General features: G+C 43.2%; 1 protein-coding gene across 2 annotated transcripts in view; it reads right to left on the reverse strand.

Annotated features, from left to right (window-relative positions):
* LOC143769588 (prominin-1-A-like) overlaps nucleotides 1–18,684 on the reverse strand; it is a 76,954-nt gene that overhangs the window by 4,391 nt on the left and 53,879 nt on the right. For both annotated transcript variants that reach the window (XM_077258271.1, XM_077258272.1), the window contains exons 9-19: nucleotides 16,547–16,621; nucleotides 14,773–14,836; nucleotides 12,611–12,770; nucleotides 10,624–10,776; nucleotides 8,590–8,713; nucleotides 5,637–5,713; nucleotides 4,912–4,996; nucleotides 4,007–4,153; nucleotides 2,955–3,026; nucleotides 2,070–2,159; nucleotides 1,756–1,809 (exon numbers count right to left, since the gene is read on the reverse strand). In XM_077258271.1, the coding sequence (XP_077114386.1) occupies nucleotides 1,756–1,809; nucleotides 2,070–2,159; nucleotides 2,955–3,026; nucleotides 4,007–4,153; nucleotides 4,912–4,996; nucleotides 5,637–5,713; nucleotides 8,590–8,713; nucleotides 10,624–10,776; nucleotides 12,611–12,770; nucleotides 14,773–14,836; nucleotides 16,547–16,621 (1,101 nt within the window). The remainder of the gene's footprint in view (nucleotides 1–1,755; nucleotides 1,810–2,069; nucleotides 2,160–2,954; nucleotides 3,027–4,006; nucleotides 4,154–4,911; nucleotides 4,997–5,636; nucleotides 5,714–8,589; nucleotides 8,714–10,623; nucleotides 10,777–12,610; nucleotides 12,771–14,772; nucleotides 14,837–16,546; nucleotides 16,622–18,684) is intronic.

The raw sequence follows: 18,684 nt of genomic DNA on the forward strand, positions 1-18,684 counted from the left end.
AGAAACAAACAATCAAGATTTCTGGCTCTCACAGACCTGTAACTTCTTCTTCAAGAGTCTCCTCTTTCCTCCACTCATTACCTGTAGTAATGGCTCCTGTTTAAACTTGTTATCAGTATAAAAAGACACCTGTGCACACCCTCAAACAGTCTGACTCCAAACTCCACTATGGTGAAGACCAAAGAGCTGTCAAAGGACACCAGAAACAAAATTGTAGCCCTGCACCAGGCTGGGAAGACTGAATCTGCAATAGCCAACCAGCTTGGAGTGAAGAAATCAACAGTGGGAGCAATAATTAGAAAATGGAAGACATTCAAGACCACTGATAATCTCCCTCGATCTGGGGCTCCACGCAAAATCCCACCCCGTGGGGTCAGAATGATCACAAGAACGGTGAGCAAAAATCCCAGAACCACGCGGGGGGACCTAGTGAATGAACTGCAGAGAGCTGGGACCAATGTAACAAGGCCTACCATAAGTAACACACTACGCCACCATGGACTCAGATCCTGCAGTGCCAGACGTGTCCCACTGCTTAAGCCAGTACATGTCCGGGCCCGTCTGAAGTTTGCTAGAGAGCATTTGGATGATCCAGAGGAGTTTGGGGAGAATGTCCTATGGTCTGATGAAACCAAACTGGAACTGTTTGGTAGAAACACAACTTGTCGTGTTTGGAGGAAAAAGAATACTGAGTTGCATCCATCAAACACCATACCTACTGTAAAGCATGGTGGTGGAAACATCATGCTTTGGGGCTGTTTCTCTGCAAAGGGGCCAGGACGACTGATCCGGGTACATGAAAGAATGAATGGGGCCATGTATCGTGAGATTTTGAGTGCAAACCTCCTTCCATCAGCAAGGGCATTGAAGATGAAACGTGGCTGGGTCTTTCAACATGACAATGATCCAAAGCACACCCCCAGGGCAACGAAGGAGTGGCTTCGTAAGAAGCATTTCAAGGTCCTGGAGTGGCCTAGCCAGTCTCCAGATCTCAACCCTATAGAAAACCTTTGGAGGGAGTTGAAAGTCCGTGTTGCCAAGCGAAAAGCCAAAAACATCACTGCTCTAGAGGAGATCTGCATGGAGGAATGGGCCAACATACCAACAACAGTGTGTGGCAACCTTGTGAAGACTTACAGAAAACGTTTGACCTCTGTCATTGCCAACAAAGGATATATTACAAAGTATTGAGATGAAATTTTGTTTCTGACCAAATACTTATTTTCCACCATAATATGCAAATAAAATGATAAAAAAACAGACAATGTGATTTTCTGGATTTTTTTTTCCACAGTTTGTCTCCCATAGTTGAGGTTTACCTATGATGTAAATTACAGACGCCTCTCATCTTTTTAAGTGGTGGAACTTGCACTATTGCTGACTGACTAAATACTTTTTTGCCCCACTGTATAATTTTTAAATATCAACATATCAAATATATTTAAAATCATATAAAGTATTTATATAAAAATATTTTTAATTTATTACATATATAAATGCTAATGTTAAATATATATACATATATATAATTTTATATAACATCAAATCAGTCTTTTTTTTTTTTTTTTTTTTTTTTTAAAAAAGGACTTTGTACCTTTATAAAAAGATCTATAAGCAATATTTTCCAATTCTGTGGTCCTGTTTGCCTGCAGTACTATTTTTCACCACTACTGAAGGTGAAGCGCGTTCCATAGATACGAATGCAACAGCGCCCCCCCAGCTGTTCCCATAGTAGAAGTCCTTAGAATAACTCACCGGTAAAAATTTTGCTTTGTTCTGTAAGTCGCCTATACTTGAAGTAAGATTGTTCTGTAACGTAGAAAATGTATGGTTTAGAGAACACCATATAGAAGATATAGTAATCCTACGTGTGTATAGTTAATAATGCCGTGTTCTGCAGCTCTGTAACGTGCGATATTCAGTATACACACACTGCTTTATACAGGATATTGTGTTATATACACAAACACTATGTGTCAGTGTAATTAGCCAGGTAGCGGATCACATAATATATACACATTCACTACAGAGCGTCGTATACGATATATTAGACCAAGTGAATGACTCACAATCTGCGGGACCATTATGGCGTTAATAGAGGATTGGAGGCTCCGGAGAGCGACGGCCTCGTCCCGAAGCGCCTTCTGACTGCCACTTGGCTGTAGAAAAAAAAAATAAAAATCAGCGTCTTAAACTGTTTTGACCCAGCAGCGCGAGATCCAGAGATCAGCTCCGGAGCTGCAGGGATCGTGTAATTAATGCCCTGATCCCCTGACATTTCTGCCTCTTAGCAGTACGATGCATTTTTTTTTTTTAATGCATTTTTTTCTCCCTTTTATTGCAATGGGTGAAATAAGCTGCAAATCCGCTGAAAGAATTGACACGCTGCAAATCGGAAACTGCAAGGAACAATGAAGCCGCGTGCGGGCGAGACTAAAGAAGTCGCATTTATTTTGCGGCTATTGAAAATGCAGCAGTTTTGGTTCAGCAAAATCTCACTGTGTGCACACACGCTTAGACGGCTTTATTCTCCCCCCACAGAAACAGCGCCACTCAGTGGGCCGTGTCGGGTATTGCAACTTCCAGCAATTCACGTTTATTAGTCCCATTGGGGTGATGGACAGTCTGATGGCTTCCTACATATGCTGCAGGTTTCAAGGGGTTAACATGAAGGATTGGGGTCTCAGCTCCTGGGTCACACACTTCTTTACATGTACGGCCGGCGTCACCGAGGGGTTAATGTATGGCCGACACTTCTATGGAGCGCTGCGGCCCTTTTCCCACATGTGCCATGCCACAATGTAACAAGAGAACGCCCGTAACTGTCCGTCATTGGAAAACGCTGCATTTCGGGCTGTGGGTCGAAACGCGTCCTGGAATATTTTGACATTACATGAAAATTATGACGGGATTCTCTAAGGTTTATTTAAAAAAAAAAACAAAAAAAAACTTACCGCGCTGTTGGCCACATCGTCCAGCTTGCTTGCAAATAACGTGAGATTCATTTTAGTGATGTTCTTGGACGACTGCAATTAGAACGACATAATATTATTATAGCTGAGCCCCACCGTTGTGTCCTGCGCCCCTCCACAGCTCCACTAGAGGGCAGAACTGAATACAAAGGGGTTTTCTAGGTGTCCGTTTCCTTCAAAGGGGTTGTCTGGGATAGTTATCTGATTAGCCATCGACTGGATAGGTCATCAACAGCGGGTCAGTAGCAGTGTGACACCCAGTGCCCCCACTAATCAGATAGTTTTTGCGCCAATGAAGGCGGATGTAAACACTGAATGCTAACCGCGTGTAGCGGCTGCTGCAGAACAGCTTGTACTACTGAGGATGGGAGGTGTGCGGCAGTATCTGGTAGTGGCCGCAGCACTCAGAGCAGAGCCAAAGCGTTTACATCCGGCCGCCGCAGGAGTAGAAAATAGGTGATCGGAGGTGGTGACAGCTGTCGGACCCCCACCGATAAGGTATTTAATGACCTACCAAATACCTCTGCCCAGACAACCCCTTTAAGGCTATGTGCACATGGAGGATTGTTTTGAAGCCGGTCTGCTGGGAAAAGAAAAACGCTTGGAAAAAAACCTCTCTTCACCAGTGACTGGAGTCAGTTTTCCGGTGAGGCGCGCACCTGCTCGTGAATCAGGAGCGTCCGACTCCAGCACGACCCTTATCAGGACCCATTTCCAAGCTGGTGCCAATTCAAGAGTCATTAATAAAAAACAACACTATAGATAAGAGAAAAAAAAGAGGTTTCCAAAACTTTTCAGAAAAAAAACAAAACTAAAAAGCTCTTGCTATGAATTTCCTAGAGAAGAAGTTTCCACTAGAAGTCTTGCCTCCACAACCTGTGTGCATATATTAGCAGAGATGCCCCATTAGTGGGGATGGGCACATATCCTATATACACAGGGTGTCTCCCCTGGGTAAGTGTATGAGACGAGACCACCCCGTGTAGCCGCCCTGCTGACCCTCCGCCAGCTGCCCCATGATGGCGGTTCTGTACCTGCAGGGTAAAGTCGGAGAAGTTGTAGAGGTCTATTCCGGACGTGGCGATGGCGGACACTTTGTCCTTCTGGTCGCTGCTCAGGAAAGTCATGTTGTCTATCTTGATGTCGGTGTTCTGTAGCGTGGAGTTCACGTCGCCTGTATACTGCGGAGAGGACAGATTTCAGGACCCCAGGGACACGTTCAGGTCACCGCCACCAGAGAACAAACCAAGTCATTAGTGATTGATTAGGAAAGCGCTAATTGTCCTCCGAGGCGGGTAACGTGCTGCGTACAGCCGGGATCACATACAGTGGGGTCAGTATCTGCGGGATACAAAATCCACTCAACGTTCCCAGGATAGAAGACAACAGAGCGGTCCCACCGGCAGGACAACCCAACTTCTTTTGAAGGACCCAGTGGAAAAAAGGGATCAACCAAAGTAAAATACCCCATAAATGCTCATCATTCCATTTTAAAAGGAACCCATTACTTGCCATAAAAATGTAATTTTCTACCTAATCCGCACGCCGCTGTTCTCCTGAATCCGGCGATGTTCTTCTTTAGTTCCTGTGACTCTCCGTTCCAGAGATACGGCCTCCTCTTCTCCGTCTATTATTTCAGCCTTGTTATACAAAGGGGCGTGTTCCACTCCTGTGTGGGCGTCTTCTCTGAGGAACACACCCACTTGGCAACAAGAGTAGAATTCTATACCGAGAAGAGAGTTATCATATCTCAGGAACAGAAAGGCGTACACGCAAAAGAAAAACATTGCCGGATTCAGGAGAACAGCGGCGTTTACACTAGGTAAAATAAAAAACTAAAATATGACATTTATGGCAAGTGAGAGATCCCCTTTAAGCTACATGACCTCCCCTTTAAGCTACCTGACCACCTTTGTGCAGTTAAGGAGGATAGCCTTACCTCGCTGATATTCAGATAGCTGTCCAGATTGTACATAGAGTTCAGATTTAGTGTATTCCATAGAGAGTTATCATTCCGACAGTCCCTGGAAGACACGAGCAGAAGAGATTGAAACTGCTGAAAAGCAAGGAATACAGCTAAAGGGATATACAGGGGAAAGGTCATGGCTTCCGATCTAAGCCAATTTTAAAAAATAAATGATTGGAAAAAAATCTGCAACTATAGAGAACTCGCTGCATACAAATTTATTCAACCACCACTAGAGGGCGCTCACTGTATACAAGTATATATAACCACCACTAGAGGGAGCTCACTGTATACAAGTATATATAACCACCACTAGGGGGAGCTCACTGTATACAAGTTTATATAACCACCACTAGGGGGAGCTCACTGTATACAAGTATATATAACCACCACTAGGGGGAGATCACTACATACACTTTGCAGCTCCCAGTTCAGTTCTCACTGTGTTTGCGGTGAGCTCCCCCTAGTGGTGGCTGTATAAAATCTGTATGCAGTGAGCTCCCCCTGTTGGTGGCAGCAGGCAACTAGGATTACCTGAATGGAGCAAGTCACAAAATCCATCTTCCCAATAAGAATATATGATTAATGTAATCAGCGCATAATTCCAGGTGTAACAGTGGGCAATGCAGTCAGTTCAATAACTAAAAATTAGATTTAGTGGGGCTTTCTATGCGGCAATTTGCATTCTGTGTACATACCGATACAGAGTCGTCAGGTTCAGGTTATTGAGGTCCGTGTTCAGTAACTTGCTTAGATTAACGTTTTCATCAATTACCTGGAAATAAAGAGAAATGTGGCAGATCTAATAAAAAGGAGCAAAATAACTTAACGCTATATAATACAGCCATACAACCACCAAATACTATATAATACACCATATTACTGCCAAACACTATACAATACAGCCATACCACCACCAAATACTATATAATACACCATACTAGTGCCAAATACTATATAATACAGCCATATAACCACCAAATACTATATAATACACCATATTACTGCCAAATACTATATAATACAGCCATACTGGTGCCAAATACTATATAATACAACCATACTGGTGCCAAATACTATACAATACAGCCATACCACCGCCAAATACTATATAATACAGCCATACCACCACCAAATACTATATAATACAGCCATACCACCACCAAATATTATATAGTACAGCCATACCACCGCCAAATACTATATAATACAGCCATACCACCACCAAATACTATATAATACAGCCATACCGGTGCCAAATACTATATAATACAGCCATACCACCACCAAATATTATATAGTACAGCCATACCACCGCCAAATACTATATAATACAGCCATACCACCACCAAATACTATATAATACAGCCATACCGGTGCCAAATACTATATAATACAGCCATACCACCACCAAATACTATATAATACAGCCATACCATCTCCAAATACTATATAATACAGCCATACCACCACCAAATACTATATAATACAGCCATACCACCACCAAATATTATATAGTACAGCCATACCACCGCCAAATACTATATAATACAGCCATACCACCACCAAATACTATATAATACAGCCATACCGGTGCCAAATACTATATAATACAGCCATACCACCACCAAATATTATATAGTACAGCCATACCACCGCCAAATACTATATAATACAGCCATACCACCACCAAATACTATATAATACAGCCATACCGGTGCCAAATACTATATAATACAGCCATACCACCACCAAATACTATATAATACAGCCATACCACCTCCAAATACTATATAATACAGCCATACCACCGCCAAATACTATATAATACAGCCATACCACCACCAAATACTATACAATACAGCCATACCGGTGCCAAATACTATATAATACAGCCATACCACCGCCAAATACTCTATAATACAGCCATACCACCACCAAATATTATATACAGTCATGGCCAAAAGTATTCACACCCCTGCTATTCTGTCAGATAATACTCAGTTTTTTTCCTGAAAATGATTGCAAACACAAATTCTTTTGTTATTATTATCTTCATTTAATTTGTCTTAAATTAAAAAACACAAAAGAGAAGGAAATAAAAAGCAAAACATTGATCATTTCACACAAAACTCCAAAAATGGGCCAGACAAAAGTATTGGCACCCTCAGCCTAATACTTGGTTGCACAACCTTTAGCCAAAATAACTGCGACCAACCGCTTCCGGTAACCATCAATGAGTTTCTTACAATGCTCTGCTGGAATTTTAGACCATTCTTCTTTGGCAAACTGCTCCAGGTCCCTGATATTTGAAGGGTGCCTTCTCCAAACTGCCATTTTTAGATCTCTCCACAGGTGTTCTATGGATTCAGGTCTGGACTCATTGCTAGCCACCTTAGAAGTCTCCAGTGCTTTCTCTCAAACCATTTTCTAGTGCTTTTTGAAGTGTGTTTTGGGTCATTGTCCTGCTGGAAGACCCATGACCTCTGAGGGAGACCCAGCTTTCTCACACTGGGCCCTACATTATGCTGCAAAATTTGTTGGTAGTCTTCAGACTTCATAATGCCATGCACACGGTCAAGCAGTCCAGAGCCAGAGGCAGCAAAGCAACCCCAAAACATCAGGGAACCTCCGCCATGTTTGACTGTAGGGACCGTGTTCTTTTGTTTGAATGCCTCTTTTTTTCTCCTGTAAACTCTATGTTGATGCCTTTGCCCAAAAAGCTCTACTATTGTCTCATCTGACCAAAGAACATTCTTCCAAAACGTTTTAGGCTTTTTCAGGTAAGTTTTGGCAAACTCCAGCCTGGCTTTTTTATGTCTCGGGGTAAGAAGTGGGGTTTTCCTGGGTCTCCTACCATACAGTCCCTTTTCATTCAGACGCCGACGGATAGTAAGGGTTGACACTGTCGTACCCTCGGACTGCAGGGCAGCTTGAACTTGTTTGGATGTTAGTCAAGGTTCTTTATCCAACATCCGCACAATCTTGCGTTGAAATCTCTTGTCAATTTTTCTTTTCCGTCCACATCTAGGGAGGTTAGCCACAGTGCCATGGGCTTTACACTTCTTGATGACACTGCGCACGGTAGACAGAGGAACATTCAGGTCTTTGGAGATGGACTTGTAGCCCTGAGATTGCTCATGCTTCCTCACAATTTGGTTTCTCAAGTCCTCAGACAGTTCTTTGGTCTTCTTTCTTTTCTCCATGCTCAATGTGGTACACACAAGGACACAGGACAGAGGTTGAGTCAACTTTAATCCATGTCAACTGGCTGCAAATGTGATTTAGTTATTGCCACCGCCTGTTAGGTGCCACAGGGAAGTTACAGGTGCTGTTAATTACACTAATTAGAGAAGCATCACATGATTTTTCCAACAGTGCTAATACTTTTGTCCACCCCCTTTTTTATGTTTGGTGTGGAATTATATCCAATTTGGCTTTAGAACAATTCTTTTTGTGTTTTTTCATTTAAGACAAATTAAATGAAGATAATAATATCAAAGAATTTGTGTTTGCAATCATTTTCAGGAAGAAACTGAGTATTATCTGACAGAATTGCAGGGGTGTCAATACTTTTGGCCATGACTGTAGTACAGCCATACCACCGCCAAACACTATATAGTACAGCCATACCACTACTAAATTCAGCACCTGATAAAGCTGTTGATTTCTCCAGGGCTTGCACAAAGACGTGTAGGCATTTCCTCCAACAGCAAACAGCACCGCCGTCACCAACATGAGCAGCCAAGCAAATATAAAGCTGAATCCGGCTCCGCTGCAAGAAAACATCACAGACAGAATAGCTCAAAACTGGATCTGGCCTATACTGCCACCTAGTGTTAGATACAGGAACATTTTGCCTATGGGAGCTCAAAAAACAAACAAAAAAACTACTTTAACGAATTGAATAGATTGCTGTCCATAAATTGTGCTAAATCCTGGAGGGTTACTCTCCTCTTCAAATACAAGCAATTTTGTAATTTTCTGCCTTTTATAATTTTTAGCTCTTCTCAAAATATTACCACTTTACTTCTGTTTACATCTCGTTGAATTGGAGCCAGACCATCACTACAGACAGAAAAAAACGCGCCGTGCTTACAGTATATTTTCTACTGAGCTTGTAAGAGCTATTTGAAGCTGGACAGGATCATTGGAGTGGTCGACAAGCTGGACTGCAGAGATGGTCGGTCTCCTAGGCAACGGACTGTAAAGTGTTAATATCTTAAGAAAGGTTGAAAATTTTTAATAACCAGTAAATTGGAAAAGTGCTTGTTTTCACAGGCTCTCTGCAACCATACCTATGTGAGAATATAACCCTTTAAGTTGAAAAAGCAAGAAGGAGAAGAGGAGCAAGAAGGAGAAGAGGAGCAAGAAGGAGAAGAGGAGCAAGAAGGAGAAGAGGAGCAAGAAGGAGAAGAGGAGCAAGAAGGAGAAGAGGAGCAAGAACGAGAAGAGGAGCAAGAACGAGAAGAGGAGCAAGAACGAGAAGAGGAGCAAGGAGAAGAGGAGCAAGAAGGAGAAGAGGAGCAAGAAGGAGAAGAGGAGCAAGAAGGAGAAGAGGAGCAAGAAGGAGAAGAGGAGCAAGAACTAGAAGAGGAGCAAGAACTAGAAGAGGAGCATGAATGAGAAGAGGAGCAAGAAAGAAGAGGAGCAAGGACGAGAAGAGGAGCAAGAACGAGAAGAGAAGCATGAACGAGAAGAGAAGCAAGAAGGAGAAGAGGAGCAAGAAGGAGAAGAGGAGCAAGAAGGAGAAGAGGAGCAAGAACGAGAAGAGGAGCAAGAACGAGAAGAGGAGCAAGAACGAGAAGAACTGTAGACAAACCTTTTCTGACCTTTCTATATCTAAGGAGTGGTGGAGATGATGTTCTACTCTGACGCCCCACGTGATTAAATGTATTTTATAGTAATGTATGATGTTATCTGAAAGTAAAACTCTCTGGGTCTACCGTTTATCCTAAACAGGCTTAACTGTAACGATCAGCCCAGACTAGGGAGGGGTAGCTAGAGTTGGTGCCATATTCAGCAAGTGTCAAGTTCAGTTAGAGAAAGTGTGGTGAAATGACAGCAGTGGTCATAGGCAATAGGCTGCTAGGAAACTGTCATAGAACACTTCCGTGCAAATCAGTCTGTCGGCCTGGGAACCTCAAGATGGATGTTGGTGCCCTTGGCGCATTAAGCCTGCGGAGCTACAGGGAAAGATGGACTCAAACTCTAAGAGAAAGGAGGTGATGGAATCAGGGTGCACGGCTTATGGTGGTGAAGAATTCCTAGTGCTAGAGGCGTTAACAAGAGGGATGCTCTGCCCATACCGAGAATTAGGGCTGAAATTATGGTACCTGTGGAAAGACTGTAACCTGTGGGGCCCCATCCTATATGCCTGATTATAATGACCGTAAGCTGCCAAGTAAAAGTTTGACGTTCTAATGAATTCAGTGTCCCCTGGATTGTTGGCTGCGAAGGTTCTGGAAGATGGAAGCCTGGAGCCAGTGGAGACCTAGGGGCCACAAGTCAGTGCGATGCACCCCACACAGCAGCACACCGGGACGGGGACACATTCTGTCTGTAGGTGCCAGAGCAACCGGGAGCAGCTTCTCGCCCACAACTCCCTCAACCAGGCACCGTACATATATAAAGACCAAGTTCATCTACAGCTGGGTATTAGAAGCGGTCTCCATGTCTACTCACGCCATAAGGAAGTCTCCCCCTGAATTGGAGGCACAGCCCCGGTCTGTGGGATCCACGTTCGCCTTATGACCACACGGCGCGAGCAGCAACCCAAACAGATTACATACAACGACCAGGAGGATGATGCAGGAGAGGCAGATCCCAACGATCCACCTGCAGGGATCAGACAGCGGTGGGTTAGAGCTATCCAAACATGAGAATATATTTGTGTATAATATCGGTGCCGGAGGGGATGGCGGACGTAACGGCTACCAAACTCCCTATACCAGTAATTGATGCCTGTATTACTGACATATTACTTCCCCACTGCACCCTGCAAAAAAAAAAAATGGGAGACCTCAAAATACAACGGGAAGAGACGGCAAATCTGACAGCGTCACAGGGGTCTCATGGAAATCAGCGCTTTCTGAAGGTCTTGTCATTTTGTACTGCCTGCCAGTCATAATATAATGGAGGGAGCACTGGAGTAAGACGCGCACCCCGGGCAGCAACGTTACACCAGATGGGAGCCAGCGCATGTTTGTTGTGTACGTTATGGTGAATTTGTCGAACAGACTTGGCCTTGTGCCAGCTGTGTCCATGTTGTATAAAATGTTTGAGGAGCTGGTCAGGACTTTCAGAAAAACAAAAGTAGCTAAAATTTCTGAGAAATTTCAAATTGTACAAAAATATTGCGACATTTCAAGCAGTTTTATTCCAGAATTGGCGTAAACTTTGTACTCAAGACTTCTCAGCAGTTTCATTATTAGACAGGATTAAAATGATGGGTAACACCTCTATATACATTAGATGACAGGATCCACCATTCACAGTAGGTGATGTCATAGCTCACCTCCTCCTCCTGTACAATGACTGATAACACCTCTATATACAGTAGATAACACAGGATCCACCATTCACAGTAGGTGATATAGCTCACCTCCTCCTCCTGTACAAAAACTGATAACACCTCTATATACAGTAGATAACACAGGATCCACCATTCACAATAGGTGATGTCACAGCTCACCTCCTCCTCCTGTACAATGACTGATAACACCTCTATATACAGTAGATAACACAGGATCCATCATTCACAATAGTTGATGTCACAGCTCACCTCCTCCTCCTGTACAATGACTGATAACACCTCTATATACAGTAGATAACACAGGATCCACCATTCACAATAGGTGATGTCACAGCTCACCTCCTCCTCCTGTACAATGACTGATAACACCTCTATATACAGTAGATAGCACAGGATCCACCATTCACAGTAGGCGATATAGCTCACCTCCTCCTCCTGTACAATGACTGATATCACCTCTATTTACAGTAGATAACACAGGATCCACCATTCACAATAGGTGATGTTACAGCTCACCTCCTCCTCCTGTACAATGACTGATAACACCTCTATATACAGTAGATAACACAGGATCCACCATTCACAATAGGTGATGTCACAGCTCACCTCCTCCTCCTGTACAATGACTGATAACACCTCTATATACAGTAGATAGCACAGGATCCACCATTCACAGTAGGCGATATAGCTCACCTCCTCCTCCTGTACAATGACTGATATCACCTCTATTTACAGTAGATAACACAGGATCCACCATTCACAATAGGTGATGTCACAGCTCACCTCCTCCTGCACAATGACTGATAACACCTCTATTTACAGTAGATAACACATGATCCACCATTCACAATAGGTGATGTCACAGCTCACCTCCTCCTCCTGTACAATGACTGATATCACCTCTATTTACAGTAGATAACACAGTATCCACCACTCACAATAGGTGATGTCACAGCTCACCTCCTCCTCCTGTACAGTGACTGATAACACCTCTATATACAGCAGATAACACAGGATCCACCATTCACAATAGGTGATATCACATCTCACCTCCTCCTCCCACACTACATAATTCCACCCAGGAACACTGTCAGAAATAATCCACACCGTCTGCCAAATGACTGAGCCACTCCTCACCTGTAATACTCGTACTGCTTCACGTCAGACTCGTACTTTTTTGAACTGTCAGTTACTGAATCAAGAAAAGAATTGACTTGATCAAGAGTATCCACTATGGAGATGCTGCTCCGGGCATCCTGGATTTTTTGCTGTATTTTCCCCAGCTGATCTTGCACCTCTGCAAAATAGGAGGGCAAATTTTAAGTATCATACAGGAGTCCTGCAAATTTTCACCAAAGTGTAACTGATCTCATCAACAAGGGGTGCATGTTTAACACTACACAGCCACCCCTCCATGAATTGGTAGGTTTGTGAGTGGTCAACTGCCTCAGTATTTAGCACCTGTGCTGTCCCCACCTTTATCATGGGGGCTACTGTATCCTGCTAGTGCATTGGTAATCTAAGCTGGTGTTGGTAAGGCTGTATCTTTTTCAGTCCTCTTTTCATGCAGACTTAGAATTTACAGTTAGGCCATACTAGCCTGCAGCTGCCACCGGAGGGGATGGGGGGGGGGGGGGGGGGTGAGTTGCTGCCTGTATAACTATTATGCTCCTCCTAGGAGCTGTTTGAGAATGTATGGAGTGAGCTCCCTCTAGTGGTGGTTGTATAAATATGTATGGAGTGAGCTCCCCCTAGTGGTGGCTGTACAAATATGTATGGAGTCAGCTCCCTCTAGTGGTGGCTGTATAAATATGCATGGAGTGAGCTCCCTCTAGTGGTGGCTGTATAAATATGTATAAAGTGAGCTCCCTCTAGTGGTGGATGTACAAATATGTATGGAGTGAGCTCCCTCTAGTGGTGGCTGTATAAATATGTATGGAGTGAGCTCCCCCTACTGGCAGCTGTATAAATATGTATAAAGTGAGCTCCCCCTAGTGGTGGCTGTATAAATAAGCATGGAGTGAGCTCCCTCTAGTGCTGGCTGTATAAATAAGCATGGAGTGAGCTCCCTCTAGTGGTGGCTGTATAAATATGTATAGAGTGAGCTCCCTCTAGTGGTGGCTGTATAAATATGTATGCAGTGAGCTCCCTCTAGTGGTGGCTGTATAAATATGTATGCAGTGAGCTCCCTCTAGTGGTGGATGTACAAATATGTATGGAGTGAGCTCCCTCTAGTGGTGGCTGTATAACTATGTGTGGAGTGAGCTCCCTCTAGTGGTGGCCGTATAAATATGTATGGAGTGAGCTCCCTCTAGTGGTGGCTGTATAAATATTTATAGAGGGAGCTCCCTCTAGTGGTGGCTGTATAAATATTTATAGAGGGAGCTCCCTCTAGTGGTGGCTGTATAAATATGTATGGAGTGAGCTCCCTCTAGTGGTGGCTGTATAAATATGTATGGAGTGAGCTCCCCCTAATGGTGGCTGTATAAATATGTATGGAGTGAGCTCCCTCTAGTGGTGGCTGTATAAATATGTATGGAGTGAGCTCCGTCTAGTGGTGGCCGTATAAATACGTATGGAGTGAGCTCCCTCTAGTGGTGGCTGTATAAATATGGATGGAGTGAGCTCCCTCTAGTGGTGGCTGTATAAATATGGATGGAGTGAGCTCCCTCTAGTGGTGGATTCTGGAAGCCAGAATGTTATGTACCATTATTCAATGTTTGTGTGCAGCAGGAGATTTGGACCTCTGTAATAAAACAGCAGCTCTCTGATTCTTATAAAAATATATTATGAAATGAAAACAAGCATAGAAGTTTTAGAAAATGTGAATCACACAGTAAACTGTTGGAGCAGGGACACAAGAGTCTGGATGGCTTCTGTTGCTGGGTTTAGTGGTTGCGTCAGCATCTACTGGGGAACCAGCGAGACAGGTGTTTAAAGGGTTTTTCCACTACTGTTATTGTTAAAATAAGTTGTCCACCTTTGGGGCCTTTTTGAATCTTTTTAGAGTTAAAAAAAAAAAAAAAATGTATTTTGCAGTTGGGCTACATTAAAAATGATGCGCCGTTTTGACTTCACATTCATCTTTGATGTGGTCAGGAGTTATAATTCAGCTGAGACAAATAAATTAGTTATAAGCTCCCACATTAAGATGAGCTCACTGATGGAATCTCAGTTAACTCAATCTGCAGCCTGTGAGGCAAAGCAAAGGATTTTTTTTTTTTTAGTATTTCGGTTTTTAACCAATTTCCTAAATTTGACGTTAACAGAGGGAGACGTCTGGCGCTCGATGCTCTTACCTTGCACAGAAGTCTTGGTGTTGTTTTGTACAGTCTGGGGAATGTCATCAAGTGTCTGACGAACCTGAAAAGCAAATTAATAGCAATCAGTATGGAAAGAGATACATAATGTACCATAGATTATATTAAAGGGGCGTTCAAAATGTGTCAGAATTTCTCTTCCTTTTTCCTGGTTTCTTATACGGTCTCACCAGGCGCATCCATACACTAACATGTGACCTGACATTATGGCGCCAGTACTGTAACACATTAATGGGAGATATAGAAACCGCGTGATACAACGTTGCTCAGCCGTGATCGCCCGCTTCCAGATTTCTAAGTCCGGCGCCTAAACAAAGTCATTCCTGTTTCAATCATTAAAGGGTCATTCTCATCTCAGCCTTTAAAGGGGTGGTCCAGCTTACAACATCGACCTTATTAGGTTGCGTTAATAGGAGACGGCAGATATAGTAATTAGTCTATAATTAGTAAGTATTGGTTTAGTTTCTTGCACTTTAACATATATCTCCATTTAATAGCAGCAGTTTCTCCATGCACAGAATTTATGCATTTAGATTATGCAGCCCATCAAGAAGCAAGCAAGAAGAGCTGCAGGGTAAAGCATGGAGGAGAGACAAACATGGGGGGATTACTTTGTTCAGGGTCCTCATCACTTGGTCAGACAATAAAGCAGATACAAGCAGCGTTTCATGGTCTCTGGAGGACCTGATTTGAATGGGCATGGTGTAATACTCCACTTCACCTGCGGAGGTGCTGCGGGGAAATTAATCACTTACTGGTAGGTTTCTGCACACATTATAGCCAATCACTGAGATCCTGGCAGGGGGAGACTGGACAATCTCTACCTATTAGAAGGGTTTTTGGCAATATGATGATCGCAAGACAGAAAATTGCTTTAAATAGAGTTTGCTGGGAGGAGTCATTTAAGGGGTTATCCACTATTAGGGGACTTTTTTTTTTTTTTTTTTTTTTTTACTTTGGGGATGCAAATTTTTAAAATTAAGATCCATTTAAAATGTTGTAAATGAGAGGAGCCCAGACTCTCGTGTCAGAGTGAACTCACTGATGGACCCTCAGTTATCTCATTCTGCAGCCAGCGATAGACAGTGTAGCACAGAGGCTGTAAAAAGCAAAATGGTGCAAAAAAATGTCATTAAAATTGCAAAAATTATTTTTTGCCTCAATTACATGCATTTGAGAAAAAAAAAGAAAAAGTGCACCTAAAAGGACAACCCCTTTAAGTTTTTTTTTTTTTTTTTAAATCACAAAGTGAGTACATAAAACCGCTCCTCACATTATACTTCCACTAGAACATTTGTCATAAATCACGTGTGTTATTCTTGATTCTGCGCCACCAGGAACTTGAGAGAAGTAAATCAGAGACTCCTGGAACCTGCTCTAGGCCGGAAGGTCCTGCCCGAAATTCTGCACTCGCCCCCAGTACATTCAGCTAAAGGAAAAGTCATATGATAAATGTAGACAAAGAAAGAGTTGTCCACAGTCGGCAGAATTGTCCACTTTCCTTAGTAACAGCCTGGTGGAAGACCTGCAGAGAACACGGGGTTAATCCTTTTGAAGTTTGGATGACTGAAGGGACAGCAGTGGGGGGAGGTTCCAGCTGCAGGAAGTGGCCTTACAGTCACACTCAGGTCTGATCGGAGTATACAATTATACAGTATCTATTACCGTAACACTAATAATGAAGAGTAATAATGAATGTTATTGTTTGTTTTTCAGGCAATTATAATTGCTAAAGTGACGACATCAAGTTTACCTTCTGGATCGTATCTCCAACGCCCGAGTTCAAAAAGTCATCAATGTCATTCAGCTGATCGGTGAAACTTGGTATCTGCAAATAAAAGAGTTAGAAATCAATAGGGGGAAACCCGAACCTAGAAATTAGGGGGTAAAAGGTGGAATGCAGACGTCTTGAAAATCTGCCAAAGTCAATAGTAATGGAGGTGAATGCGGTATATAATAGGTGAATGCGGTATATATTGTAATGGAGGTGAATGCGGTATATAATAGGTGAATGCGGTATATATTGTAATGGAGGTGAATGCGGTATATAATGGGTGGATGCGGTATATATTGTAATGGAGGTGAATGCGGTATATAATGGGTGGATGCGGTATATATTGTAATGGAGATGAAGGCGGTATATAATAGGTGAATGCGGTATATATTGTAATGGGGTGAATGCGGTATTTAATAGGTGAATGCGGTATATATTGTAATGGAGGTGAATGTGGTATATAATGGGTGGATGCGGTATATATTGTAATGGAGGTGAATGCGGTATATAATAGGTGAATGCAGTATATATTGTAATGGAGGTGAAGGCGGTATATATTGTAATGGAAATGAAGGCAGTATATAATAGGTGAAGGCGGTATACACTCACCGGCCACTTTATTAGGTACACCATGCTAGTAACGGGTTGGACCCCTTTTGCCTTCAGAACTGCCTCAATTCTTCGTGGCATAGATTCAACAAGGTGCTGGAAGCATTCCTCAGAGATTTTGGTCCATATTGACATGATGGCATCACACAGTTGCCGCAGATTTGTCGGCTGCACATCCCACAGATGCTCCATACAAGGCAGGATGGATCCATGCTTTCATGTTGTTTACGCCAAATTCTGACCCTACCATCCGAATGTCGCAGCAGAAATCGAGACTCATCAGACCAAGCAACGTTTTTCCAATCTTCTACTGTCCAATTTCGATGAGCTTGGACAAATTGTAGCCTCAGTTTCCTGTTCTTAGCTGAAAGGAGTGGTACCCGGTGTGGTCTTCTGCTGCTGTAGCCCATCTGCCTCAAAGTTCGACGCACTGTGCGTTCAGAGATGCTCTTAGGCCTACCTTGGTTGTAACGGGTGGCGATTTGAGTCACTGTTGCCTTTCTATCAGCTCGAACCAGTCTGCCCATTCTCCTCTGACCTCTGGCATCAACAAGGCATTTCCGCCCACAGAACTGCCGCTCACTGGATTTTTTTTCTTTTTCGGACCATTCTCTGTAAACCCTAGAGATGGTTGTGCGTGAAAATCCCAGTAGATCAGCAGTTTCTGAAATACTCAGACCAGCCCTTCTGGCACCAACAACCATGCCACGTTCAAAGGCACTCAAATCACCTTTCTTCCCCATACTGATGCTCGGTTTGAACTGCAGGAGATTGTCTTGACCATGTCTACATGCCTAAATGCACGGAGTTGCCGCCATGTGATTGGCTGATTAGAAATTAAGTGTTAACAAGAAGTTGGACAGGTGTACCTAATAAAGTGGCCAGTGAGTGTATATTGTAATGGAGGTGAATGCGGTATATAATAGGTGAATGCAGTATATAATAGGAGAGTGTGGAATATAATAGTAATGGCGGTGAAGGTGGTATATATTGCAAATTGCCTCTTCAGAGAGGAAAAAGACAATGCACTCCAGTGCCAGCTATTGGAAGCAGTAATCCTAAAAACTCAATATCGGCACCTTTAATGAGCCTTGCCACAAGGACAATCCCTTTAACCCCTTCATAACATGCGCCGTACTAGTACTACGCATGTCTCCTCCTTTGATGTGGGATCCAGAGGCGAGACCACATCATTCACGGCACATGTCAGCTATTTTGAACAGCTGAGATGTGCCCGGAACAGCCATGGGTGGAATTGCTATCACCCACGGCTATTAACCCGTTAAATGCTGCTGTCAAAACTGACATCGGCATTTAACATGTGCTTCCTGCAATCGTGCTGGAAATCCCGCCCATGACAACCAAAGGTCTCCAGCAAATCTCTATGGTTGTCACTGCCACATTGCTATGAGCACCGCCCGGTGGTCGGTACTCATAGCAAGTGAGGTGTTCTGCTACATACAGGCGATATGATCATCGCCTGCATATAGCAGAGCCGATCGGGTTAT

The sequence above is a fragment of the Ranitomeya variabilis genome, chromosome 4 (assembly GCF_051348905.1).
Source record: "Ranitomeya variabilis isolate aRanVar5 chromosome 4, aRanVar5.hap1, whole genome shotgun sequence".
Taxonomy (NCBI): domain Eukaryota; kingdom Metazoa; phylum Chordata; class Amphibia; order Anura; family Dendrobatidae; genus Ranitomeya; species Ranitomeya variabilis.